This window comes from Rhododendron vialii, chromosome 3a, assembly GCF_030253575.1.
Source record: "Rhododendron vialii isolate Sample 1 chromosome 3a, ASM3025357v1".
Taxonomy (NCBI): Eukaryota; Viridiplantae; Streptophyta; class Magnoliopsida; order Ericales; family Ericaceae; genus Rhododendron; species Rhododendron vialii.
In genome coordinates this window covers 34,110,800-34,137,248 of record NC_080559.1, presented here as the reverse complement: position 1 = coordinate 34,137,248, position 26,449 = coordinate 34,110,800, and the positions used below count along the sequence as shown (strand labels likewise).

At 37.9% G+C, this 26,449-nt stretch overlaps 2 protein-coding genes across 5 annotated transcripts; one reads left to right on the top strand and one right to left on the bottom strand.

The window, feature by feature from the left end:
* Window positions 1-6,294: 6,294 nt before the first annotated feature.
* Window positions 6,295-19,831, top strand: LOC131320238 (topless-related protein 4-like). Of its 4 annotated transcripts, none has more exons than XM_058350877.1 (26): window positions 6,295-6,467; window positions 6,562-6,667; window positions 7,502-7,681; window positions 7,800-7,913; window positions 8,007-8,165; window positions 8,254-8,437; window positions 8,532-8,655; window positions 8,906-9,015; window positions 10,167-10,287; window positions 10,384-10,493; window positions 10,601-10,670; window positions 10,778-10,851; window positions 11,042-11,137; window positions 11,213-11,308; window positions 12,710-12,837; window positions 12,955-13,189; window positions 13,282-13,446; window positions 13,520-13,609; window positions 13,738-13,884; window positions 14,848-14,958; window positions 15,052-15,231; window positions 17,501-17,629; window positions 17,770-17,865; window positions 18,126-18,314; window positions 18,808-18,974; window positions 19,070-19,831. In XM_058350877.1, the coding sequence occupies exons 2-26, from the start codon at window positions 6,588-6,590 to the stop codon at window positions 19,266-19,268; spliced, it is 3,354 nt and encodes a 1,117-aa protein (XP_058206860.1). In that variant the 5' UTR covers window positions 6,295-6,467; window positions 6,562-6,587; the 3' UTR covers window positions 19,269-19,831. The 4 variants fall into 4 exon arrangements, with proteins under 4 accessions (XP_058206860.1, XP_058206858.1, XP_058206859.1 ...); XM_058350875.1 differs by having other exon boundaries at window positions 10,119-10,287; XM_058350876.1 differs by having other exon boundaries at window positions 8,903-9,015.
* A 242-nt stretch (window positions 19,832-20,073) lies between these two features.
* Window positions 20,074-25,598, bottom strand: LOC131320240 (BRAP2 RING ZnF UBP domain-containing protein 1). Its single transcript, XM_058350879.1, has 11 exons — window positions 25,267-25,598; window positions 24,365-24,473; window positions 24,150-24,264; window positions 23,896-23,993; window positions 22,247-22,353; window positions 21,857-22,106; window positions 21,174-21,227; window positions 20,929-21,072; window positions 20,659-20,723; window positions 20,471-20,525; window positions 20,074-20,398 (listed from the first exon to the last, which is right to left on the bottom strand). The coding sequence occupies exons 1-11, from the start codon at window positions 25,560-25,562 to the stop codon at window positions 20,249-20,251; spliced, it is 1,443 nt and encodes a 480-aa protein (XP_058206862.1). The 5' UTR covers window positions 25,563-25,598; the 3' UTR covers window positions 20,074-20,248.
* Window positions 25,599-26,449: the final 851 nt, after the last annotated feature.

Here is a 26,449-nt window from a genome sequence, read left to right as displayed (position 1 = left end):
ATTTTTTATGATGCGTGTAAGCTGACTCGAACACTTAAGTTTAAAAAAAAATACGAGTAGAATATTTTATCATACCATGAAATGTGGCGGAACACGTGTTGCGTGCCTGATTGGGTCGGGAGTTGTTTATTGTGGACTTGTTTCCACCAGATCCCCACTGCCCTGTGAAAGTACACCCAAAAGAAAAGTTGCAGAGACATTAGAAAATGGCTAGCGTCACACGGACTCGACATGTGACGTGAGAGATTGATGAGTTATTAAACAACGAGACGATATGATGCTTCTCACGATACGGTACTTTTCTTTTTTCTTTTGAAACATAACGATACGGTACTTTGTGTGTACCCCTGAATATTATTCTTTAATTAAACCAATCTGCTTTATCCTGTTGATGCGACGTTTGAGGACGACTAATTGAGGTTCACTTTTTTATTGCACTACTTTTTCTTATTGAAGACTGTACTGAAAAAAATTTTGAGATTCCAAAACGAACACGTATATCCTATATGATCTGGGTTTCGAAAGAGGTTTTAAAGTGTATTAATAAGTGGAAAGAGATAATAGATAAAATTTATTGGAGACCGTGTGCATGGGTTTTGAGTACTCCAAATGAACAAGCTCATAAACTTTGTTCGTATTGGGGTTTTGAAGGAGATTTTTCAGAGTAAAATAAAAAAAATTATTGAAAATCATGCCTAAAATTTTAGGTCCCCTGAACAAACAAGGCCGGAATTGATAGGGTTTTATTTTGGCTGGTTTTGAAATCACTCACATATGGTACAAGTGATTCATTACTTTTAAAATAATTTTATGATTTTTTTTATTACAAATCAATTATGTAAGTGTTTAATCTTGAATTGTGAATGAAAAAAATAGATTAAACATTTATCGTTATCCGATTAAATTAGTTTTTTATAAGGCAATTAATTTTTTTTTGAAAATTGATACGCCTCTCAGATCATTTACGTGAGATCCCGAAGTCGGCCCTACACACCCATAGGTTGTCAATATCCATTGGTCGAGTTGTTCTAAAAGTCTGATATTTGGATTAATTAAGGAAATCAATCTCTCCGTTCATTATTAGAAAACTCACTTAAAATCGAGAAGCTGTCTCGTATGATTAGAGCAAAATAGAAATGGAATGGCATGCGGGTAAGAATCAGAAAGTCTACTCTCACTGCTTTCCCCACCGTTTTTATTTTCACCGTCTAAAAGTATTTTGGGCAATCCGGATTTTAAAACAACTCTTCTAGTTTTCCCTGCAAGAGTTTTTTTTTATTTTAATTTTGAACTATTGATTATACCGAGACGAATGATAAAATTAAGCACTGCAATAAGGAGAGCGGTGAAACATAGCAGTTGGATAGCACCTTGGGTAAGAATTGAATCACAAGCCAAAAAGTTTTCTCCTTATGAGAGTTTTTGTTTTCCATAAACATTAATAGAACTTATAATGATTGTGATGTTTCACCAAACAGCCTTTGAAACTTTAAAATCAGCCATTCATTATTAACAAGAACTGCAACGCCCATGGAAAAGCATCAAAAGATAGATAAAGGAAGAGGAATATTTTGGGGATGGCAACGTGCAATGGTGTGAGCAGCACTGTACTGCGCACTTTCGAGCTGTCGGATCGTGCATCTAACGGCTCAGATTTTATCTCGACAATGAACGGCTATACTACAGAAATAAGTTTGTCCAACTTATGGGTGTGGTGAGTTGATTTTCTTAACATACTTAGCAGGCCAATTTTTAAATTTGGAGTCTTTAATAATATTGCAGGCCATTATTAGAGCTTTCTCAAAAAAATAAATAAATAAATTGGGTCAATCGTTAGGGATAAGGGAAATAGTATTGCAATTCAAAGCCATAAAACTCGAACCCAAACATTTTTTACCTGGTAATGGAGTGCCACAACAACTAGAGCAACCCTTTGGTCAAGGCTTCCTCAAAATTAGTAACAGAGATATAGAAGGAATTGATTTAGTGGTTTAACAATAATGTGTTTGTAAATTATAACACCTTTTCTTTTCCTATTTTATTTCTTATTTCCACCATCAGCCTAAAAATGCGATATAATGATAGAAAATAAGTTAGCAAAGAAGTGAAAAATAAAGTGTCTCGGAAGCAAGCAATAGTTTTAGTTCTGTTACTCCCACACCTTGTATGGTTTTTCTCTCAAAAAAAAATTATCCAATTTTTTTTACTATTTCGTTATCCGTGCTTTTCATTTTTAGCAATCTTTTAACAAATTTTTTTCTTTTTGGATGAATATAGCACACCTCTGTTTAAAAAATAATTTTTTTATTAAAATGTTAAACAAAAAATTAAAGACAAAAAATACTCAAATCTAGAAAACTCTTTTATCTCAACAATTTATCTTAAAACTGAAAACCAAATGAGATTGGGCCGAGTCACAAGAGATCTTTTTGGGAATTCTTTGTTTTTAGCGTGAATGACTTATTTTTAATCAGATTTTTAAATATTAATGAATAATACTAGTAAAGAGAGAAGTAAGACCCTATTCTAGAAATTTTTTTAAAAAATAAACAGTTTATTTTACATTTTTAAACTCAAAAATAATGTAATTGAAAATTAATTTTTCAAAAGATCTCAATGAGATCTATCAAATAAGATCCATATTTTTAAAAAAATTATTTGTATAAACACATGATGTTTGAGCTTAAAATTGTCTTTTAAAAAATAAGAATTTATTTTTGTTTCTGGAAGGGGCCCTAAGAATGTACTACTACTATGACAAATGAAAAAGCTACGGCCACCGATGGCCGTGCTAGTTTCCCGAGGTTTGGTTTATACAATTAGGTTTAATTGTGACTCGGCTATAAAGTTGTTTCTCGGTTATTAAAAAAAAAAAAACATGCAAGCACGTGTGAACCACCGCTTCCAAACGCACGATCCTCCCCCCAGTTGTAAGCCATGTCAGCAGGCACATCAACATCCATGCATTGTATCACTTGTAAAACTTCGCTTTCCGTCCAGAAGGGTTGATTCAGTTCATTGGCCGGTTTGCTCGTCACAGTATAATCGATCATAGTTTGGTTTTTTTGGTTAGACCGTAATAATATTTCTTTTGTAAATTTCTTAATTCCGGCATTGATGGTCTGTCTTTGACCGGATCAGAGAGGAGATTAGTCTATATACATGTAAGTTGGCCTGAAAATCCCTGCTCATCTATGGATATATGGTTTACTTTTGACCAGATAGGGATGGCAATGGGGAGGGTCGGGGGTGGATACCACTATTCCCGTCCCCGAACTCAAATTCCTCCCCATCCCCGCCCCAATCCCCACCGGAGATTTATTTTTACCCTCCATCCCGCTCCAAACGGGGAACGGGGATCCCCATGGGGAATCGGGGATCCAAAGATCCCAAAACTTTTTAAAAAAAAGTCACCTGCCATAAAATACGAACCAAGAAACTAAATTCAAAAAAAAAAAAAAAGAAAAACAATCTACGCTGACATTACAAACCAAATGCCAAGAAAAATAGCCAAAGTTGCTGCCATAGTGCCATTACAAACCAAATCAAAATGAAAACAGTCACATCTGCTGCCGTAGTGTCATTATAAACCAAATTTAAATTAAAACAGTCACATAGTTGCTGCCACAGTGTATTACAAACCAAATTGAAATAAAAACAGTTTCAAACAAACAAGACGAGTAGGCTAGTGGGACTGGGGATTGGAGACGTAAGTCTCTAGAGTAGCGACTGGGAAATGGAAAAACCCTAACTTATCTATAAATATAGTAGGCTAGTGGGGCTGGGGCGGGGATCAGGAATCCTAAGTCCCTAACTTTATGTATATATATATAATTATGTATTATATATAGTAGGCTAGTGGGGCGGGGCGGGGATCGGGCGGGTACTACCTCATATCCACCCCTACCCGTTCCCCACTTTTTTTTAAAAATTATCCCCATACCTTATCCGATCCCCAAATAATCCTCGAATCCTCTACCCATTTGGGGCGGGGAACGGGGCGGGTTGGGTCGGGGCGGCCGGAATTGCCATCCCTATGACCAGATCGACCGGAGAGGAGATTAGTTGTAAGTTGGCCCGAAAACCTCTTTCCATTTATGTATGGCCTGCTTTTGACCAGACTGAAGAGATGATTAGTCCAAGTTTGCATAGGTTTGGCTCGAACACTCATGTTCATCGATTGATGACCTGTTTTTGACCAAATCAGAAATGAGAAGTAGTCAGATTTGTGTAAGCTGGCGGACACCCCTGCCTTTCACGTTCCTGATTCCTGGATAATGTTTATTTTTAGGACTAATACAAGAAGATTATATATGTTCATGTTATATATAGTCTCTGATATTCTGAATCTTTTGACGCTTTGTGGGTACTTCTTTCTGAATGAATTGATTGAGGGTGTTCGGACAAATAAGCCAAAATGGCGTATTTTTTGTCTTTATTCAAATTTTTTTCGTATCACTTGGCTTATCCTTATTTTTTTGGGGATTATTGCATCTTCACGACGAGAAGAATCTAAAAAGTATAAAATTTTGATCGAAATCCAATATTTTTTGAATAAAGACGAAAAAAGTGGTTTATTGGCTTATTTTTGTTTTTATGTGGGTTTATTTGGCTCATTTTTTGCAAAAAAGCCAATGGCTTTTTTAGAAGAACAAGCCCTGAATTCTCCTTGCCTGTTACTTGTTACTACTATTGAATTCAAACTCGTGAATACGAGTTAGTTGGACCACCTACCTATGTACGCAATTTAGTGTGTATTGGTTAAGAGGGTGGATGCTACGGACACCGATCAAAGGGAAGATCGATCGGCTACCAACGGCGTGCCGGGCCCACTTCGGGCGTTGGACGATTGATCCAAGTCGTTTAATTTTTTTTTATTTAAAAAAACGAGTGGTTATATATACGACAAAAATGAAGTGTTTGGATCGAGCACTTATACGCATCAGATGCTTTTGATTTCGCATGGGCCCACTTTTTTTTTTTATAGAATTTTTGGACAGCTTGGATCAGCCGTTCGGTGGCTGGAGTGGGCCCGGCTCGCCGTCGGTAACCGGTCGGTCTCCCCTTTGGTCAATGTCCTTAGTTTTCTCGATTGGTTAATTAATTCTGAATCATGAGAAAGTCTCGATTCGGGAAACGGTGTTCTTGGGCTCTCCAGCGGTGACGATAAAGGCATCAAGATGCAGACCCTGTGCAGATCCAGTGGCGATCCTCCACCCATCTGCACGAGCGGAGTGCTGGGTCCAACATTAGAACTGAGCGGCCTATCCTTTTTCGTTTTTGTTCTTGTTGTTTCTGATTTTTTTGTTCTTGTTTTTTTATTTTTCAGTCTGTGGGCCAAGCAATTTGTATATGATTTCTATCAATATAACTTGCATTTTCTTTTCCAATAAAAAAAAACACGTACTCCTATGAAAAATTAAACTTTGACATTCGTGCAATACATACAAGACAAATTGTTAAACACGATTAACCAAAGTTAAAGATAATAAACATTTAACTTAATTACAAAAAAAAATCATTAACGAGATATTTTAGCAATGCACAAAATTAAATTTAGCAAAATTTCTTGGAATAATCGTGTAATATGGTTGGAGGTTGGAGGAGTATGATTTGAGGTCAAATCTTCTGTAGTGGAAAAGAATCGGGGATGGTGACATGCGACAGCTGTGCATATCCGAGCCGTTCGTTCGGTAATCTAACGGTCTAAATTTCATCTCCATCATTCGAGCCGTTCATTATCGAGATGAAATTTGAACCGTTGTATTGTCGAACGGACAGTCCAGATGTGCACATCACCTCCCCTGGATTCACGGGAAAATTTTATGCACCTCTGTTTTTTATGTCAGCCATAGGATTACACAAAAGTATCTTCTCGACTCCGAAAGATACTTTTGAACAATTTCAATCGCTAAAGACACTTTTTTCCGGTTGAGGTATCCGGAGTGTGTATGGTTCGTCCTTTGGTTCACAGAATCATTTCCCATGTAACATCGGCCGAGTGTCCACAAACACTACACGCGCGCGACTCACAGAATCATTTCCCACATGTAATCCCTCCACCTTGTGAACCCCGCAAAACCAGCCGAACTTAATTACATTATCAGACGTGTTAAAAGACATTTATAAGCCCAACAACTTATCAACTCTCGTCCAGTTATCAATCTATAAGTACTCTTGCTTATCAAAACACCCTCTTCTCTTCTAAAAAGCCGTGTGCAGTTCACTATCTCTCATCTCGTATTCGCCTCCGACTACGAAGTACTAGCAGTATTTATTCATTTCATTTGTCTCGAAGACTAGAACCATTTCTCTCTCCTCCTTCAAATCCCTAGAGAGAGAGGGAGAGAGAGAGAAAGATGGTCTAGAGAGAGAGTAGTAAAACAGTCGCTGTCGTCGTCTTCGTTTCCTCCCTGTATTCCGAGAGAAACCCTCCGATCTGTTTCTCTCTCCCTCGTTCAACCGAGGTACGCTCTCTCTCCTCAATTTCTCTCACAACGTAAATTTTTTAGGACTGGATGATAATACTGTGTAGTTTGATGTGCTTTGGTTTGAATTTAGGGATAGTTGTCGGAAGGGGCTCAAACATGTCGTCTCTCAGCAGAGAGCTTGTGTTTCTTATTCTTCAATTTCTCGATGAAGAGAAATTTAAAGATACTGTTCACAAGTAAGCGTCTATTCTCTGTAATTATCATTCCCCCCCCCCCCCCCCCCCCCCGCCCCCCTCTCTTTGTTTAACTTAGATAGCTTGAGGAAAAGGGGGAGAAATTAAAATTTCCGTAACTTCCATTTTCCTTTGTTTTTCAAGCTAGTAGACTTGAATTGAGGTGAGCTAGCATTTGATTTGGCCTATACGGTCATTGCGAAACGGAAATCCACAAGATTTTTCCTCATAACTCGTGTGTTCGGCCAGCTTAGACGCACCTTGACTAAACGGGGGACCCATCCGGCTGTCTACTAGCAGGGTCCAGTTAAAGCCGGGGCAAAGCTCCGTATGGACGCCCTCCAAAAGAGTTGATAGCACCGGAAGGTTTCAAATCAGAGAGTGAAGGAAACTCCTAAGTCCCAAGCCTTGACCACCATGGCGAAGTCCATAAACTAATGGAGCAATTTCATTAGAACCGCCATTTCCCGAAACTTCGTGAGAGACCAGAGGGATGGTACAAAAAGAATCTGTTTTCATTGTTTTGGCGTTCTTTAGGATTATAGTCGGGACTGTTTTGAAAACTAAAATTACTAGGGTATCTTAAGATAATTTTGGGTGGTCGCTAGTTTAATTTCTTTGGGTAAATGAGAGTACATGGGGTACTATGATTGTAATTAGCAAAACATCGGGAGTGGCACATCTCCCCTGGGCGCATACAAAATCCGCCACTGCACCAAATTTGATGTTACCGCATCATTGTATATTATGTTGGATTTTTTTTGCATTGCAATTTGGTGTGATTGAAGTAATTGAACTAACATTTGTTGTTTAACTTGTTCTTTTTGTATGTTGGAGAGTGGAGCAAGAGTCTGGGTTTTTCTTTAACATGCGATATTTTGAGGAACTGGTGACAAACGGGGTTTGGGACGAGGTGGAGAAGTATTTATCTGGATTCACAAAGGTTGACGATAATAGATACTCCATGAAGATCTTCTTTGAAATCCGAAAACAGAAGTACCTCGAAGCTCTTGATAAGTAAGTGCTAAACTGATCCTATTGGAGACATCTCTGTGAAGAATGTCATTGGTAGCTTTGTTTTTACTTTACCTCTTTGGCAGTTTATTTAATTTGCTATATATTTATGTAATTGTAGGAAGGATCGTGCTGAAGCCGTGGAAATTCTGGTGAAGGATTTGAAAGTTTTTTCAGCATTTAATGAGGACCTTTTTAAGGAAATAACACATCTTTTGACCTTGGATAACTTCAGGTATAGAACAAAAAGTATTGCTCCAGCGTGTCTTATTTGTTTTACTTCTGTTTTATAGTTCATGTTTCCTGACATTAATAAGCCGATCTGCAGAGATAACGAGCAGCTGTCTAAATATGGAGATTCCAAGTCTGCTAGGGTTATAATGCTTGCTGAACTTAAAAAGTTGATTGAGGCAAATCCATTGTTTCGCGATAAGCTAACTTTTCCTAACCTGAAGAACTCAAGACTGCGGACGCTAATTAACCAAAGGTTGTTTACTTGTGTTATTGTCGATTTGATATTTTCTTCCAAGTTAAGATATTCGGTACTAGTTGACACCCTGCTTCTTTTGTTGCAGCTTAAATTGGCAGCACCAGCTTTGCAAGAATCCCAAACCTAACCCTGACATAAAATCCCTGTTCGTAGACCACTCTTGTGGACAGTCGCAACCAAATGGTGCTCGTGCCCCATCGCCTGTAACTCATCCACTAATGGGTGCTGTTCCTAAAGCTGGGGGTTTTCCTCTACTGGGTGCTCATGGTGTAAGCGGAAGTAGAAAGGGCGCTACTACAATTTGTTATGATGTTCTAATCTTGCATTTCTAGATGTTTAACTTAATGCAGGTTTTTTTTTCAGCCATTCCAGCCAGCACCAGCTACCCTGCCAACATCTCTTGCTGGATGGATGGCTAATCCGTCTCCAGTTCCTCATCCTTCCACTTCTGCTGGGCCCATTAGTTTCAGTACACCTAATAATGCCGGTAGTTTTAATTATTATATAGATTGAGTGCTACAATTTGCCGTCATACACTGAACGAAACATTATGCATGAAGATTTTCATGAGAAGATTTTACTGATACATGTATCTCAGATTGTGTTCATCAAACTAAGCTGATCTCTTGCCAATTTTGTACAAATATCCATGCTCCAATCCACTCTTATTAATCAATCTAAGCTTTTCTCATTACTGAGGCCTGTGGCCGTATGTGTCTTTGTCCACTCTGTAGCAGCTATTCTGAAGCGCCCCAGGAGTCCTCCAACAAATAATGCAGTCGACTATCAGACAGCAGATTCTGAACATGTGTTGAAGAGATCAAGACCGTTTGGAATGTCAGATGAAGTACGACACAATAGTTTGTCTGCATTTCTCATGGACTTGGTGGAAGTCTAAGACATACACCACTAAATTTAGGAGTTTTATCTCCAAAAGTTTTATCTTTCTTATTTAATTTCCTCTGTTTTTTTTTGGCATGATTGTAATTTCTATTAGTGCTTTGAAGCTCTTGGAGGGAGTGATCCATGGATTTTTATGATTAGTAATGGTTTGATTCATGGAATTGGTTCCCCTTGGGGTTTATGTACGAGTGGAGCAACTATTCATCCTGTCCAACCATCTTAACTTGGAACATACATCAAGTGTGGCAAAATAGGAATGCAAAAATGTGGTTGTCTTAGTTACAATGTTTGGTCCCATTATGCCATGGAGTACTAGTTTTTATTTGGGCATAAAGAACTTGGAGTCACTCATTAATGCGAGTTTGGGCATTAGGAATGATTGAAGTCTATTTTCTTGTTGAAATTAATGCATCTATTTCTTAGGAGAAGAGAAAGTATATAGTCTAAGTAGAAAGAAAAATAAGTGAGAGATATTGAATGCTAGTATATTAGTTGAACAATTTCTTAAAAAGCACATCATGGGTTTTCTTTAACTGTGATGACAATTGACAGCGTAAAATGTTCTAATTTCTAAGAGTTTCCATTTCTAGTATTTTAGGAGGCCTATAGAAGAGAATCTAAGAGTTCCACGTGTGAAATGAAATGGGGAATGCATTTAACTGAAGCTTTAAACAGAATAGAAGGGTGCACATGAGGAATTTAAATATGTTTACTTTATCTTCTTTGGCTTGTAAGTAGTAGTAAGAATTCACTTCCTATGAAGATTTTGCATATTTTACAAAGCAACCCTCTTTTTATTTGATTCCCTTTCATTTTTTTGACATGAGGGATGCAATCTTATTATTCGTGAGTACGTGCGCATGGCCTTGTGGTGTACATACTGATGTTATCTATTTGAAGAGAGGGGCCGTTATCTATTTGAATTGCGGGGAGATGGGGCTTAAGTCCATTTCAAAGCAGTAACTTACTTAGAGCCTTTAGTTTAGCTTACATCCAGGTTGGGAACAGAGTTTAGTTGATCTTGCATTTTCACAATTTCATTAACAGGTCAATAATCTTCCTGTAAGTATTATGCCCGTTGGATATGCTGCTCAGAGCCATGGTCAGAGCTCATACTCTTCTGATGATTTGCCCAAGTCTGTTTGGATGACTTTAAATCCAGGGTCAGCTGTGAAGAGTATGGATTTCCATCCAGTCCAACAAATTCTACTGCTTGGTTAGATCCCATCACCACTTCTTGTTGCTATTGGTTGATCAGCTTTGTGGATGCTTGATGTCTGTCTGTATATTGTTGTGTGATCATTATTTGTAGTCGGAACAAATACGGGAGACATAATGGTATGGGACCTCAGTAATCGAGAGAGGCTTGCTATTAGGAATTTTAAGGTCTGGGAACTTGGATCATGGTCGGTGACCCCTCAGGTTTGGCCGCAATTGTTAGATATACTTGAGTAAACTCAAGTTTTAAATTGATTTTTCTTAGAGTTGTCGATACAAGTTTGCAATATAGTTTTGGGGTTGTGTATCAGGCATCTCTATCCAATGATCATACTGCATCAATCAACCGGGTTATATGGAGTCCTGATGGTACTCTTTTTGGTAAGTTAAATTAAATGAATTAATGTTACTTGACGATGTAGTGCAATGAAGAATATTGACAATGAAGTGGGCATGGTGTTGGTTCTAATATCTTGTCCTTAATTCAGGTGTTGCATACTCCAAGCACATTGTGCACTTATATTCCTACCATGGTGGCGGTGATGTACAAAACCACCTAGAGGTTTGTGCCATCAATCAATCACCTGGTGGTTATTCATTTCCTTTTGCTCCTTTTTTTTTTTCCCCCCTTTCTCTCCTTTTTGTCTGTCAATATCTCCAATGGTCGGAGCATGTGTTCAAAATTTTGCGCGCACGCACCTATGTATTACATGGCCATTTTCGTGAATAAATACTCTGTTTTGGTTATCCAGATTGAGGCGCATTCTGGTAGTGTTAACGATCTTGCGTTTTCTTACCCAAACAAACAACTTTGTATTGTCACATGCGGGGAGGATCGGCTCATAAAGGTTTGTTTTCTCTGTCTTTGCTGTTTATGAAATGCAGAGGGTTGGACTTAGTTTGTAAGGTTTATTGTTGTACAGGTGTGGGATGCAGTTACGGGGGCTAAGCAGTACAGTTTTGAGGGCCATGAAGCACCCGTCTATTCAGTATGTCCACATCACAAGGAGAACATTCAGGTACTGTTCATTGTATAACATATACATATACTGTAAATTAAAAAGCATGAATGCTAAATCACTTTTTTTCTTTAGTTTTCTGTGGAATGAAAAGGATGGCAATTTGGATGAATGAAGCAACTGATGTCTCACAATCTACCAATTGTTTTTTTTAGTATTTCCAGTTAGAAATGGGATTCTATATTCTCTATGATAAGCACATGAATTGTGATTAGCACATGGTGGCGAGCGATATTAACCTATTGGTCACACAATCCCTGTCAAAATGGACTCAAGAGTACTGCCCAACGAAAAACGAGAGGATTTTTCGTAAATTCAAATCTTGTCTTTTGAATGCAACCTCTATGCTAGGTATTCTAATTTGAGAGAATGAGGGGGTGTACGAAAACCTGCTTAAGAAAAGAAAACCAATCTAGGAAAATCACTCCTATTATTACGATGTTGCTATTTATGCTGTTACTTCTATTGCTAAAACCCGCTGTTTTGTCCAGTCAACACAACTCACTATGGCATTGCCATAAATACCATGCCACCATTAGAATCCATGCTGCCACCACCGTCGCTTTCACCAAGTTATTGCCGTCAACTTTTTTCCATCATTTCCATACATTCCCACTGCCAATGGTGCTGTCTTTTTCACCACCAAATTGACATTTAGATTGCTTTCTGGACCTATCCACCATCATGCTGCTTCATGCTCAACTAGCAGCGTAGGTTCTAATCAACAATCCTCCGTCATCCCACTGATCACTACCTTCAAGGCCACCTGTCATTTATATAACTTTAGTATCATAGGGGCCAAAATAGACCACCTTCATGATGAAAATTTATATGGCTACTCTTTTAACATTATTCACTCTAAAGAGATTTGTTTAAGGTAAATTCTTTCCTATCTAAGTCTTAACTGACCGTATAATGTTTCTAATCCATGTTTAGCCAAACTAGCTAAAAATGTAATGGTGTTTGAGGGATGTGCCAAAGTTAGCTGTTATGGGTCAACTATTTACATTTCTTTGTCCATATCATCATTTGTATGCTTGGAGGATCTGAGCTTGGCTTTGTAATCCTAGGAGTTTACTTGCCTCTGATGTGAATGCAATTCCAAATGGTTGAAGGGGATATAAATCTGGACTTGAAGTTGTAGGATGTTCTTAATTTATGATTCTTGGAATGCATGACTTTAATGTGTACTTAAGGTAATTGTTAGACGATTACCCAACAGACTTCCTCTACCACGATAATATTGTTGAATGTAAGTGCTCTCAATCGAGTTAAAGTAGAATTTTCATTTTCGTTTTTAATTCAAACCTTTCATAGCAACTTATAAATTATGGGTTTTAATCTAAAAATCTTTTTTTTTTAGCGATTTGTTTTGTTATATCTTTTTCTTTCTTATTGCAGTTCATATTTTCAACAGCAACTGATGGGAAAATAAAGGCGTGGTTGTATGATCACTTGGGTTCTAGGGTTGACTATGATGCTCCAGGGCATTCATCCACCACAATGTCATACAGTGCCGATGGGACAAGGTCCAAAAACGTTTCCTACTTTCCACCAAAATTATTAGGCTTGAGGATTGATCTTTTTGCTGAATATGGTATTTCTGACTAAAGCATTGTTTTCACTATCAAATGGGCACCTGATAGGTTGTTCTCCTGTGGAACCAATAAAGAAGGAGATTCTTTCCTTGTGGAATGGAATGAAAGCGAGGGAGCTGTGAAGCGTACGTATCATGGTCTCGGGAAGCGATCCACAGGGGTTGTGCAATTCGATACCACGAAGAATCGATTCTTGGCTGCTGGTGATGATGGCATGGTCAAATTTTGGGACATGGACAATGTGAACTTATTGACAACCACTAATGCTGATGGAGGATTACCGGTAATTGTTAGATGCATCATACAGTCGATGTAGATTTTTCGATCAACATCCCTCTTCTAAGCCAACCATTCTCATTTTGATTATATCTCTAGGCTTCTCCCTGTTTGCGATTTAACAAGGAAGGGATATTGTTGGCTATTTCAACCAATGAGAATGGTATTAAAATACTAGCAAATATAGATGGGATTAGGCTACTGCAGACACTCGAAACTCGTTCGTTTGATCCTTCTAGAGCTGGATCCTCATCTGTCCTGAAGGTAAATTGATTTGTGAACTTTAGCAGCTTTTTATATAAATATCTCCTGATTTTGTTTCTCAATGTCTTGATAGGCCTCTACAATGGGAACGTTTGGTGCTAATCCACCTGTCGGATTGAGCATCATAGATCGATCTGCTCCAACAGCGTCCATTGTTGCAATGGTGAGTCTTGTCTCAGTTGTGGGGAACCCATTTTCAATTGTGGATGAGTGCATCACATATTTGGTTGTTTGCTTTACTAGAATGCTTGTGCTTTTAATTCTAAACTCTCTTACGTTGAGTTGCTGTAGAATGGTGATAATCGGGGTTTGTTAGACGTAAAACCCAGAGTTGCTGATGAGTCAGTGGACAAATCCAGGATCTGGAAGCTGACAGAAATTGGTGAACCATCACAATGCCGATCCCTGAGGATACCTGATAATTTGCCTGTAACAAAGGTATTTGTCGACTCTGATCGTGCGTTAGAGATTCTTGGTTTGACTTTGCCTCTTTTTAATCTTTTCTAAGCTTCAATATATGTCTTTGGTTGGTTATATATATTACTCATGGATTGCTGGCTACCTTCAGTTCTTTCTTTTCTCGGTTTTATCAAAAAACAATTTGCTTAATTCATTCTACATTGTCCTACTTCGTTTCAAACAATCGCGTCTTTGAGTTCTGAAAATAAAGAAACTGCATCATTGTATACTTGTATTAATAGAAGTTATGACTTGTGCCTCTATCCCCTTATCTCGGGCATGATTGAGCCAGCACAGCTGAAGGAAAGCATTTTTAGGTGAAAAATTACGAACAAAGCCCTTATTATCTTGTTTGGTTTATTATTTTTTTTTTTGAAGTTTGGTTTTTCCTAAATTTAAAGTTTTCAACTATAATTTGGAAAATGATCAAAACTATTGATTATTATCAGACATGTAAAATGGGACTTCTCTAAGAAGAAAGTATATGAAACGAGCTGGAGGGAGTAATTGTGCTTAACCATATGTCATTTGCTTTGTTGAAAAGAATTCTTTTCTGCCTAATAAGTTTTCAAAATGGGAAATGTTCAATTAATACATAGTCTAACACATGCATATGTTTTTTGGACCAATGTCACTCCTCTCTACCAAGTTGCAGAAAAGGCATTGGCACCAACGAAAATAGATTTGCATGAATGATCTGCATATATTATAGGGAAAAGGCTGAATAGACATTTCCGCTTCTTTTTAGTCGCAACATAAATCTTCGGTGTTCTTGTAATGTAACATGCAATTTAATTCTCTGTTAGTTTTTCTTGCTTGACCTTTTCTGGAGTAGTGATTTGAATATGCTTTTTGCCTTTCTGTAAAACTCGATTCGGCTCCTTGTGTGCTTAGTATTACATGCTGTGGTCCTATCTTTAGCTTTTCCACCATGTGTTTCAGGTTTGTAGGTTGATCTATACAAATTCTGGATATGCCATTTTGGCACTATCAGCTAATGCAGTGCATAAACTCTGGAAATGGCAGAGAAATGATCGGAACTCAACTGGCAAGGTATGGAGTCATTTGTGCAAGAAATATGCAATGCTGTGACATTATATTCATATTAATTCTGCTTACATACGTGTTATGACATATTTGTTGAAGGCAACTGCTAGTGTTGCACCACAGCTCTGGCAACCTCCAAGTGGCATGTTGATGACGAATGATATAAGCGATACAAACTCTGAAGAAGCTGTTTCATGCTTTGCATTATCAAAGAATGACTCTTACGTTATGTCAGCTTCTGGAGGAAAAATCTCGTTGTTTAACATGATGACGTTCAAGGTACATGGCATTTGCATTGGCCTTCCTTTGTCTTTCCTTGAAAACTGTTTGTTTCATTAATTTTTTTCCACCTATTGAAAAGGATTGGTTTTCGGAATATTTTATTTTATGAGGCTTTTCTTGGAACTTGGATTTATAGTAGTCAAAAAGGAAACGGAAATGAAATTGGGAAGGAAAATCGTTCTCCTTTGTGATTTTATTGCACTTAGAAGACAAAGCTAATGGGGCTTTTGTAAGTTCCTGGTGGTTTCTCGTAATGGCTTTGAAGACAAAGCTAATAAGGCTTTTTGGTTCCATTAGACGAAAGAGGGAGGAGATTGTCTTTCAGAGGAGTTCAGATGGTTGGAGGACATGGATACCAAAGAGGCTAAAGGTGGTCATTTAGGAAGACGAGAAGAACTAAAAGGACCGAAAAAGGTGGAGTTTGGTAGGATACAAGGGATGGAGATTAGTTTTACATTTGCTTTCAGATCCCTGCAGCTCAATAATGGTCGAGGAGGGACCTAAATACTCATTTTTTCGAAACCTAATTCGAGGGACAATCAAATTGGCTCGAGTGGATTGACTGAAGACCTTTTTGGGAGATGGGAAATGGTGGCCGTGCTTGGATTCTGAGATTGAGAAATGATATATAGAACTGAAAACTTCTTAAATACTTCCTTTCTATTTCTTTCCCCTCGTTATATCCCTGTAAGCTAAACCAAGAAAATAGTGCATTTTCTTGGCGTTTTCCCTTGTCAAATTGGCGAACCAGAACACAGCTTGAGGAACTTTATGGACCTCTTTGCAAAATTGATTAATTGTCGTTTTTCTTAATAGCAAAAAGTCATTTCTTAATCATATTCTTCCGATACTAAAACCTTCTAGTCATGTCTTGAAGCCTTGAGTATTTGGATTGTGAAAGTATATATAAAAAAAAAGAGCTTGAAAATATGAACCTTAACTTTTAAAATGGATAGTGTTCAAAACTATGGTGGAGTGAATGAGAGAAATTTCTTAGTGGCTAGTTGTATGTTACTAACATTTGCAAGTTCTTTTAGTAGGATTCATCAGAGAATCTCAGCTTCCGCCTTGATAGGGCGGTGCTCTGACCGACTGAACTACAATCCCAAGAGAATTGGGTGTATAGCGCGTCTAGCATATTTTTTTCACAGTAGCAGGGTCACTATAACTGACTCCATTGAGTTCGCCACCATAGAACTCAAAGAGTTGCACCTACTTGTTTGACACTATACTTCAATTCTGCTCTTCGAAAAGGAACGTTGCAATGCTTTGAAACCCGAAAACTAGAGCGAACCGGAAAAGATACTAGGCGGACGGGTTATCGGTTCAACCGGGGTTGAACCCTGACATCATAATTACCTATTATTAAAATTTAAAAAATTATTATGAATATGAAAGAAAAATTACGTAAGTACTTTATATTTCAAGATTAAAAGATTACAATCAAATTAGCTTTGGAAACTTGTTCTAAATGAAAGAACAAGAAAAAGCATGTGTTCTTTGCATTCTTTCAAACAAATTAGTTCCACATCAGAGAAGGATAGTAAGAAGTTAAATCACATGCCTTTATAATGTAAGGAAAATCTTCAATTGAATCCCAAATGGGGACGGTTGTCCCAGCTGAGCACCACGCCTATGAGAAAGTGCATTTGGGCTGGAATTTGGGCCAAACTGGTTCCATAAAGCCGGTCTAGGTTTTCCGGTTAACTGGTTCATAACCGGTTTTGAGTGGCCCAATCCGGGTTTTTACTCAGAGCGGTTCTCATGGGTTGGCCAGACCGGAGTAGTGGCCGGTCGACGGACCAACTGGTCCGACCGGCCAGGTGGATCTGGGTTTTAAAACATTCAACATCGGCTCTAACCATTCTGTCGCCGTCTACCAAAACAACTGGAAATGTTTCAAAAATAAAGTAGGCATACGATGTACAACAAGTTCATGCCCTTCTATGAAAATTACAACTCCGACACAACAAACAAATTCCCTAGGACTGCTGTAACTTGCATAATATAGACCACAGAAATTATGAAGGTAAACCACAATGAAAAACATATTTGCCCCATTAGCATTGCTCCTTTACTTTAAGTACCCCTTTTGTATTACGACTCTAGTAGTCTTGTATTTACATCTTTCCGTTTCGTATTTACTTTGAATTTATATAGCTTTGACAAATACGTTGTATACATATGCGGGTTCTATATTTTCCCCTCTATTGCCTTTTATTCTTTCTCTGGTTTTACATTTATAGGTTTTATTTGACTAATGCAGACAATGACGACGTTCATGCCCCCTCCGCCTGCTGCAACATTTTTAGCTTTCCATCCTCAAGACAATAATATCATTGCAATAGGCATGGAGGACTCTCTTATCCAAATCTACAATGTTCGAGTTGATGAGGTTTTAATCTATTTTACATGAAGCCTTAAATTTGTAAAACTCTTGTATGTTTGAAAAGTTAGTTGGTAATGCATTGTGGACACTTATTTATTTTTTTAGTTAACCACAATGTTTTATATTGTGTATGTTTGTTTATTTAGGTCAAAACCAAGCTCAAAGGCCATCAGAAAAGGATAACAGGCCTTGCCTTCTCTAACGTTCTCAATGTTCTGGTATCTTCTGGTGCTGATTCACAGGTATGAAATTTGGGGCCTTGTTTTTGTCCAGTTTTTTTTAAGCCCAAAAGGATAAAAACAAATAGTAATTGCAGAGACTGCAGAATATATACTGTTATCAAGTCCATTGCGGTCTATGTTTCAGTTTTTTTGTTCTCCTTAACAAACGACGAAACATTTCGATTTTTTCCTTTTTTCGTGCACCGTTAAGAATCCTCATAAAATGAACAAAGTTTATGAGTTGGAATTATCCAGTTAGTCATGGTTGTTTGTTTCTGCAGCTGTGTGTTTGGAGCACAGATGGATGGGAGAAGCAAGCAAGTAAATACTTGCAGATTCCAAGTGCACGAACCCCGTCTCGTCTATCAGATACGCGTGTACAATTTCACCAAGATCAGATACATTTACTGGTAGTCCATGAAACTCAGATAGCTATATATGAAGCACCTAAGCTGGAATGCCTTAACAAGGTGAAGCATATTCTCTCTTTTTTTCCCTATTAGCTGTTCTGATTAATCATCGTCTTTGCTACTTATAGGTTTGTAGTATCAAAGTGCATCATATTGTTCTCATTATTTGAATTTTGAAACTTGGATTTTCTTTGATATATGATGAGCCATGTATTGAAGGACATTCTTTGCAGAAATATTCTTTTCAATATCAAACCTTACACACTGCTTTAGTAGACAATATCTGATGGCTTCAAATAATTCGTCAGTTTGTGATCTTATTCTTGTTTTGAAACTTGGACTTCAATTTTTGATATTTGGTGTGCCATATACTGAGTTATCAAAAAGAGGTAGGCAAAAAGGTCACCCATGTGCTGCATGTGTGGACGTTATTTCATAAATAGTGTTGCTTGGGTTTGTTTGACACTTCTGTTAGTACTATTATTTAACCAGGAAGTTAGTTTTTTGTCCTAGCTTCTAATATTTCAATTTTATACTTTTGTTTCTCAAATAGTGGGTTGCTCTTGAAGCAAGTGGTCCAATCACACACGCTACGTATTCCTGTGATAGCCAATCAATATACATCTGTTTCGAAGATGGTAGTGTCTGTGTTCTAACTGCTTCAACCCTGCAATTGAGATGTCGAATTAGCCCTACTTCCTATCTACCTGCAAACCCTAGGTGCGTACTTATTTAATTACAGTACTTCCAGGTTGAAAATTGAGGTCTGTTCTTTTTCCTTCCTTTCACAAGTATTTAATTGTTTGATATTGCAGCTCGAGAGTGTATCCTGTTGTCATCGCTGCACATCCTTCAGAACCCAACCAGTTTTCGTTAGGACTTAGCGATGGTGGAGTCTATATCCTTGAGCCACTAGAAACAGAAGGGAAATGGGGCACCTCTCCTCCCCTTGAAAATGGTGCTGGCCCTAGCACCACCGCTGGTGCAACCAATGCAGATCAACCTCAAAGATAAAAGTATATAAGATATATGTGCTTGAACTTGACCGAGACTGTAGACTGTATCTTTCACGCTGTTTCAATCCCTGGTAGAAATGGGCGCTTGAAGAATTCTTTTTGTTGGTATGTGAAGCTGCTAGTTTTAGGTTTCCGGTTGAAGTTAGTTCATGGGACATTAGTGGAATCAACTTTATTCAAAATACTGGAGATGGTCCTAATTCTCCTCATTGCACTGTTTTGGAAAGTTAGGAACTGCGATATAAGTTTATGAGAGGGATTATTGAAATAGATCTCGATCCCTCTTACATTTTTAAAGGAACCGGGAATTAAGTGATGAATTTGGCTTGGCTGATGCCGCTGTGGTTTTTATTTCCTTGTCTTTTTTCTCCTTAAGCTACCCAGAGAGGATATCTGTACATAAATTTGTTCTTTAGTAGTCAATGAGTTTTCTGGATCCTTCCCTCTTCAGGGTCTGTGTAGATATGATCTTTCTAGTTTGTGAGTTGAATTTGTTTTATCTGTACTTTACAGTATGGCGGAAGGGTTTTTTCTTTTGTTGGAAAGAATGGGTTTACTATATATCTTGCATTTTTTTTTATTTTTAGATGTCAAGCTTCCAATGATCAGCACAGGTTCTACTCTAATGACATTGACATGTTTATTTTGTAGGTATCCGTCACTGAATAAGTCTTCCGAGAAAAAATTATTTTGACCCCGTAATAATAACCCATATGATGATTTTATCATATATTTGCTTGCAAAATAGATGTTCTAGTCTCCGAAACATCAGCTTCAACAAAACTTCGGCAAGGAGGGAAACATAAAGAAAGAAAAGTAGTAACAAACTTCATCACTTTTCAGTTTGAATGTCAACTGTACAGGAGGGAAGAACAATCGCTTTGGCCCCCAATTTTGGCATTTTGACGGAATAAGCAACCGAGTTGCTCCACAATCCCAGTCTATTGGGCCACCTATTGGGTTACACGGAAAGATTATCTAACTACGCCTTCGAATCGTTTTTGTCCGCCTTTTGGAATTGGCAGGGGAGGGAAGGTTCGATTGTACTGGTAAAAGTGTTCCTCCTTTGATGCCATTCATGGTAGCAACTGTTCTCTGGGCTTCAATGTACACTTTTAAGTCTCTAATCTGTTGTCAACAACAAAATCATAATGAAAATGAAATTATACTATGGAATTTATAAAGTGTAGCTCAAAATACCTGTTCTTCCAAATCCCGTATCGTTTCATCTCTTGATCTAAGGGATGAGTTTTCCCTGGGAAAAAAGAGAGCGAATAGAATCATACACAGGTAATATTTCACTGTAGTTGTTCAGCATTCTTGTCCAGTACACGGCGATTGTCGAGACAAGAAAGCACTCTTAAGCTTGAAAAATATAAAACAGTTACCTCTCCTCAATTTCCTTGACCGCTTTCCGCAAGATTTCTTGTCTTTTCATAAGACATTGATTCGTCTGACAACAGAAAGGTACTTTATCAGGGGAAGAATTGCAACTTAAGGTATCATTACTCAATCCAAAGCTTTAACGCGACATTTCACTAGCCACGAAAGATGCCTTTTCGAAGAAGCTTGAAATGAAGTTATATTTCTCCCGAGGGTGAAAACCGGAAGGGAAAAAGCATGGGGAAAGAGAGGAGGGAGGGAGAGGGGGGGCTTACATCAGCAACAGTCTTCTTTTCGTCGACATATTGTTCTAGTTTTGATTGGATATCCTGCATCCTTGAAGACAAAGCTTTCTCCACTGCTTCAGCTATGGAACTCTCCTTTTTACATTTCACCTCTATGAGTTGTGATTCAAAATTCTAAAGGAGAACATACATAAAAATGTGAGAAATAATATAGCAGGTCCTCATCTTTCTACTACGTCAAAACAAAGTTTTCAAGTGAAATAAGCTGTACTTACTTGTCTCTGAGTCTCCATCTGGGTTGCGAGAAGACGATTGTACTCATCCGCAATCTGATATTACGTAAACAGGTCAAATGATCACTGCATCCATGATACATCAAAATTCATTTATCTATGAATTAACAGAATGGATAAAATTTTGGGTAAACCCAGTTGCCATTCTCAAATGATCTTCACACTGCTGAAGTACAATGTTTAATAACACGAACATATTGAAGAAAACTAAAAAAATTACGAGCATGCAAATTTAACTTGACTTTTAAGGTTTCGTCCACGTCAGCCTCACCAACTAAGTGTTACCAAGTAAAAGTAACAAATGACTCGTTTTCCACAATCTTCCATATGGTAAAATTACTAAAATATTCTATTTCCTTTAAAAAATATTTCACTTGTTTATGACTTAATAGATGCACAAATGATGTATCTGATCTGAACACTATATTTTCTCCTCATCAGCTTTATGTAAATAAATTTCTGCATAGCCAACTTTTCTGACAATAGGTTCCTGCAATCTCCATGTTCTAAAATTTATGTCTAAGCATGTGCATATTTTTTCATATAATTAACTTGTCGCATGTCTGCATCGATATCCCTGACTAGATTCCCTAAATAATTCCATGTGGATTAGAACACTATTTTGAGATACTTGTTTAACAATAGAAATAAGATGAATATTGTACCGCTTCAACTTTGCTGTCAAAAAGTGCCTCACTAATGCCAGAATCCTCACTGCATCCACAAGTTCCACATTCTTCATGAATCAACATACAACGAGAATTCATCATTTGCGACTTCCCATCAGCTTTTGATTGGTTCAAGCGGTGAACATAGATGTCACCAACATAATCCCAAACCTGCTGTGTTTTTAACTCAAGAGAAAAGCAATGTTGTGTATATTCCCAATGTCGAACAGCATGTTTTTCTTGATATCTGGATTTGGAAAAGGATATTAATATCAATAACTACTACAATGAGGAATACCGCTGATACAGTACATGACTACATGACATAAACTATGCAAGGGCCTTGATAAAGTATCCATCAAACACAAACAACTGAAGAATGCTTACCTTCCACATCCAACAAAACCACATATCACGCAAACCCACAAATTCTTCAATGTTCCACAATCAACGCACCGTGGTTTCTCATCGTGCTGCTGACAAAGCCGACAGACCTGATAGCAGGATACAAAATATTAAAAGAGATCTTCATCCACATAGTAAATGCAAGTTTCTCCCTTCTGTTCCAGAACATTGGTTTTGTTTCTTCCTCTTTTAGAAAAGACAAGCTCACATGTAAAGTAGTTGGCACTGGGGTGATATAGCATTATATATACACTCTTATAAAATGTACAAGTCAATATGAACAGCTGAAGTGATTCACTAGGAACTGTAATTGCAATATAGTATATAATTGTGAAGGGTTTGTGACCAAACAAACACTTCCCTCGCTAAAACATCTATTTTTCATAGTTCCGGGAAACAAAAGATTGTACCAAGCTGACCACGAGTTTTGGCAAAGAAAACATCAAAAGAAATACTCTGAGCAAACATCCTAGCATTGCTTCTGGCCCATCAACAACTGTCCTGGATCTTTTTGCAGCATGTATCAATATGAAAGATACAGACACAGACCAAGTTCAAACTAGTTTGTTGACAACATTCGTACGCATGGGCAACTTAAGTATCAATATTCTTTATGAGGATACACAGACAAAAGTAATTAAAAGCTTGTTTCTAGTTATGTACACCTGATGAAACTGTTAGATTTCTTGGAGGGTTCCAACTTAAAACCAATTGGCAATAGGTGGAGTAGCCTCTAGAATATATTAACCAAGCTTGGGTGGCTTAGATGAGCAATGGGGGACAAGTCTAACACTCCCCCTCACGTGCATCCCGGATGCATGTGGAGGTGACAGACCAGGAGCTAACTGACTGACTCGGGCGACAAAGATGACAGAGACTTTCCCATGAGAGGTGAGGCCACCCAATACCTAGCTCTGATACCATGTTAGATTTCTTGGAAGGTTCCAACCTAAAACCAATTGGCAATAGGTGGAGTAGCCTCTAGAATATATTAACCAAGCTTGGGTGGCTTAGATGAGCAATGTGGGACAAGTCTAACAGAAACTTCTTCTCATAGTAAGGCAACAAGTTTCTTCTTACAGCATACAAAAAAAATCTGATGGGGAACTTGAAAAACAGCCCTTCATTTGCGAGGCATCAGCATTGTATAAATACTACTGGTGCAAATCATATCCACCATGGTCAATATAGATACAAGGGGTCATGAAAATCAACCTAGAGAAAAACTGACAAGATGCATGGCCATGATTGTGTGACAATATGAAAATCAACCTAGATTTGTTGCGGGGTAGTGTCGTACACAGATCTAGGTAGGAAAAACCATTAGTATCCAAAGGTTATGGTATAAATACCTTTGGATATGGAATAAATAGCAAGCCATTTATTTATTTCCCCAAAAAACAGTAAGACATGCTTGCATAGCATGTTAAACTAGGACGCATAGTGGCTTTGATACAGTTCAAGACATGTAAAAACATATGAGCTTCAACAAACTTGTGGAGAAAGACCGGGTAAGCTCCAGCAAGAAAGGTCAACGAGCTTAGTTTTGCCAAATGTACAAACCTACTGAATCTTATCTTGAACATGGATAATGGGTTTCAAAAATCAGAGGGAAGCAAGAATTAACCAACCTGGCAAGACAAATACGTCCACTTTGAAACGCAAGGACATTGAAATGAATGGTCACACAGTGTACTCTGTATTCCACTAGTATCTTGGTCCAATCTCTCTAGCAGTAAAGAAAACATAAAAACAAATCACCATAAGACAACCATCACAAATTCTTTAACCCCGGAAGGTGATTAAAACCCCAAATGAACCATTGAGAATGCACTGATTAATAGTACCACACAAACGAACAAACTACCAATTTATACATACTAACCAAGACAAACAGGACAAGTTGGCAATTCAATGAATCCGTGGGGAGGCAAACCAGCCTCTTTTTCAAACTTATAGCACACCACCGACTGAGTAAAATATATGTGGCAGACCTCAGCCTAACAAATCATCCATTAAAATCAAAATTAATTACAATAGTAAAGTGTAAAATCCAACCCTTTAACACAACTCTACATATAAATGGAGAAAACCAGGCACCTCCGATGGTCTGAACCGCTTTCCATTGAAACTACAATAAAATCCATCCGACGTCAACTGATTGACAAGCGTGATGAGAACACTGTAACGATCCTCCATTCCATCATTCCTGCAACACATAGAAAACCCTATAGCTTCAACATTGAAAAGGAAATTCAGAAAATTAAACAATTTATGTTTGGTTGTTAGAACAAGTCCGCCCTTTTGCCAAATGCCAAGCCAAAGCCAAAGTTTAACATCAAGAATAGCAAAACCCTCTCCACCCTTATGCCAAATTTTGGCAATGTCGTTTTTGGTGCCAAGTGAAAAGTGGTTGCAAAAGGAGAAGAAAAGTGGTTATGCCAACATAACATTGCACTGGCAGAGCAATCCTTCCACTTTACAACAAAATGACAATGTAAAAGACTTTGGCAATGTCATTTTGACACCAACATTAGTTTTGTGAAACCCTTTTCAAAAGTTATCCCGTTGAGAGTTTTCAAAATTTGTTTCATAAACCATGTTTTGAGTAAAAAAACGATTTTTCTTTGGATCCTCCATTCCATCATTCCCAATTCACATAAACCCCAAGAGCTCAACAATCGAAAGTGAAATTGCAAAACTGGGGAATCTGCCAAAATCAGTTTCACTTTCAAAAACACTTTTTTCAAACTAATTCCGTTAACAGCTCGCTAAACTTTTTTTTCCTGACAAACGAATGTCCGGGCATATTGCACGCACCTCGACTAAACTTGTTGAAAGGGTTCCAAATTTTCTTTTCAAAAACAAAATCCTTACTTTAACCTAATTCGATAAACAATTACAAAAAGGGACACATTCAAATTCACGAAAACTGTAATCTTTCTCGCTAGGAACCAATAAGTACAAAAAAAAACGAAGAAAGGTTCAAATTTTAATTTTACCTGAGGAAGCAGAGTTGGGAGAAGTGATCGAGGTGGGACCCGCAGAAGAGGAGGAAGTCTTCGGGGGAAAGATAATTGGGTACGGCGGCGACGAAGAGGGTGGTGGAGCGAGAGCTAGGGCTGGTGAGAGAGGCGGTGGCGGGGGAGAGGTTGCGGAAGAGGTGGACCACGCCTTTGAGTTCGGTTACATCGGCGAAGCTGTTGGTAGTGCTAGATTTCGGGCCGGGTGCGGCGGAGCTGGTGGTGGCGAAGGGGTTGGGAAAATCGTCGACGGTGTGGATCTGGAGTACGTACATTTTTTTTTAAAGTATTTTCTTTGGTTTGGGGAGAGGAAGTTGATGTGGTTAAGAAAGCGGGAGACGGTGGTTGAGGAGAAACGACGTCGGATGACGAGAAAATACACTGACAATCCCTGATGTTTGGGAAAAATACAACGAGACCTTATGCTTTTATCAAATGGAGAATATATTCTTGAAAGGGAACGGTTTCAGTGCCATAGGGTTGTAGATATTTTGTGAGATCAATGGGTAGGATTTAGGGAGATTAAACAAGTTCAGGTTCATTTTCAAAAAAAAAAACAAGTTCAAGGTTGCGTGAAATCCCACGTCGACTAAATATGTAAAGCAATAAGTAGTATGCCGACTAGCTATTAATTGCTGTAATTCATTTGAGTTACAACTTTAAAATCACTTGATTAGGCAAAGGATTAACAGACTAGCTAATTGCGGAGGTGTTGTTATGGATTGTGACATAATGGCTTTCGACTAGTGGATGAACAATATTGTTTTTTAGCATTTTGGACACTTTTCATTGCAAAAAGTGTACGTCATTGCTTCTAAGCAGTTTTCTTTTCATTGGCTTTCTTTTGTACTCCCTCCCTTCCGGTTTGTTTGTCCATTTTTTGACTTTTTGAGAGCGTTTAACCTCTCAAAGAATTGACTATAATTTTCAATTCGTAATGTTTTTAATATGCAATATGGATCTTATTTGATAGATCTTAATTAGTTTTATCATACAAAATCTTCAAAATCATAAAAAAATATTATAAAATGTAAGATATAAGTATATTTTTGAAAGACACGTATTTTGACAATTGGACAAACAAATTGGGACGGAGGGAGTAGTATACAACATTGCTATTTTGCTTACTAGTGGACTTGCTCTTAGAGGATCAAATAGCAAA

Coding starts and splice junctions, on each gene's coding strand:
- LOC131320238 (XM_058350874.1), top strand. CDS start 6,588: ATGTCGTCTCTCAGCAGAGAGCTTGTGTTTCTTATTCTTCAATTTCTC. Junction 8,656..8,902: donor CAGTACACCTAATAATGCCG/GTAGTTTTAATT, acceptor TCCACTCTGTAG/CAGCTATTCTGAAGCGCCCC. Junction 10,494..10,600: donor CATGGTCGGTGACCCCTCAG/GTTTGGCCGCAA, acceptor GTTGTGTATCAG/GCATCTCTATCCAATGATCA.
- LOC131320240 (XM_058350879.1), bottom strand. CDS start 25,562: ATGTACGTACTCCAGATCCACACCGTCGACGATTTTCCCAACCCCTTC. Junction 22,107..22,246: donor GGTTTTGTTGGATGTGGAAG/GTAAGCATTCTT, acceptor TTCCAAATCCAG/ATATCAAGAAAAACATGCTG. Junction 21,073..21,173: donor AGATGGAGACTCAGAGACAA/GTAAGTACAGCT, acceptor GTTCTCCTTTAG/AATTTTGAATCACAACTCAT.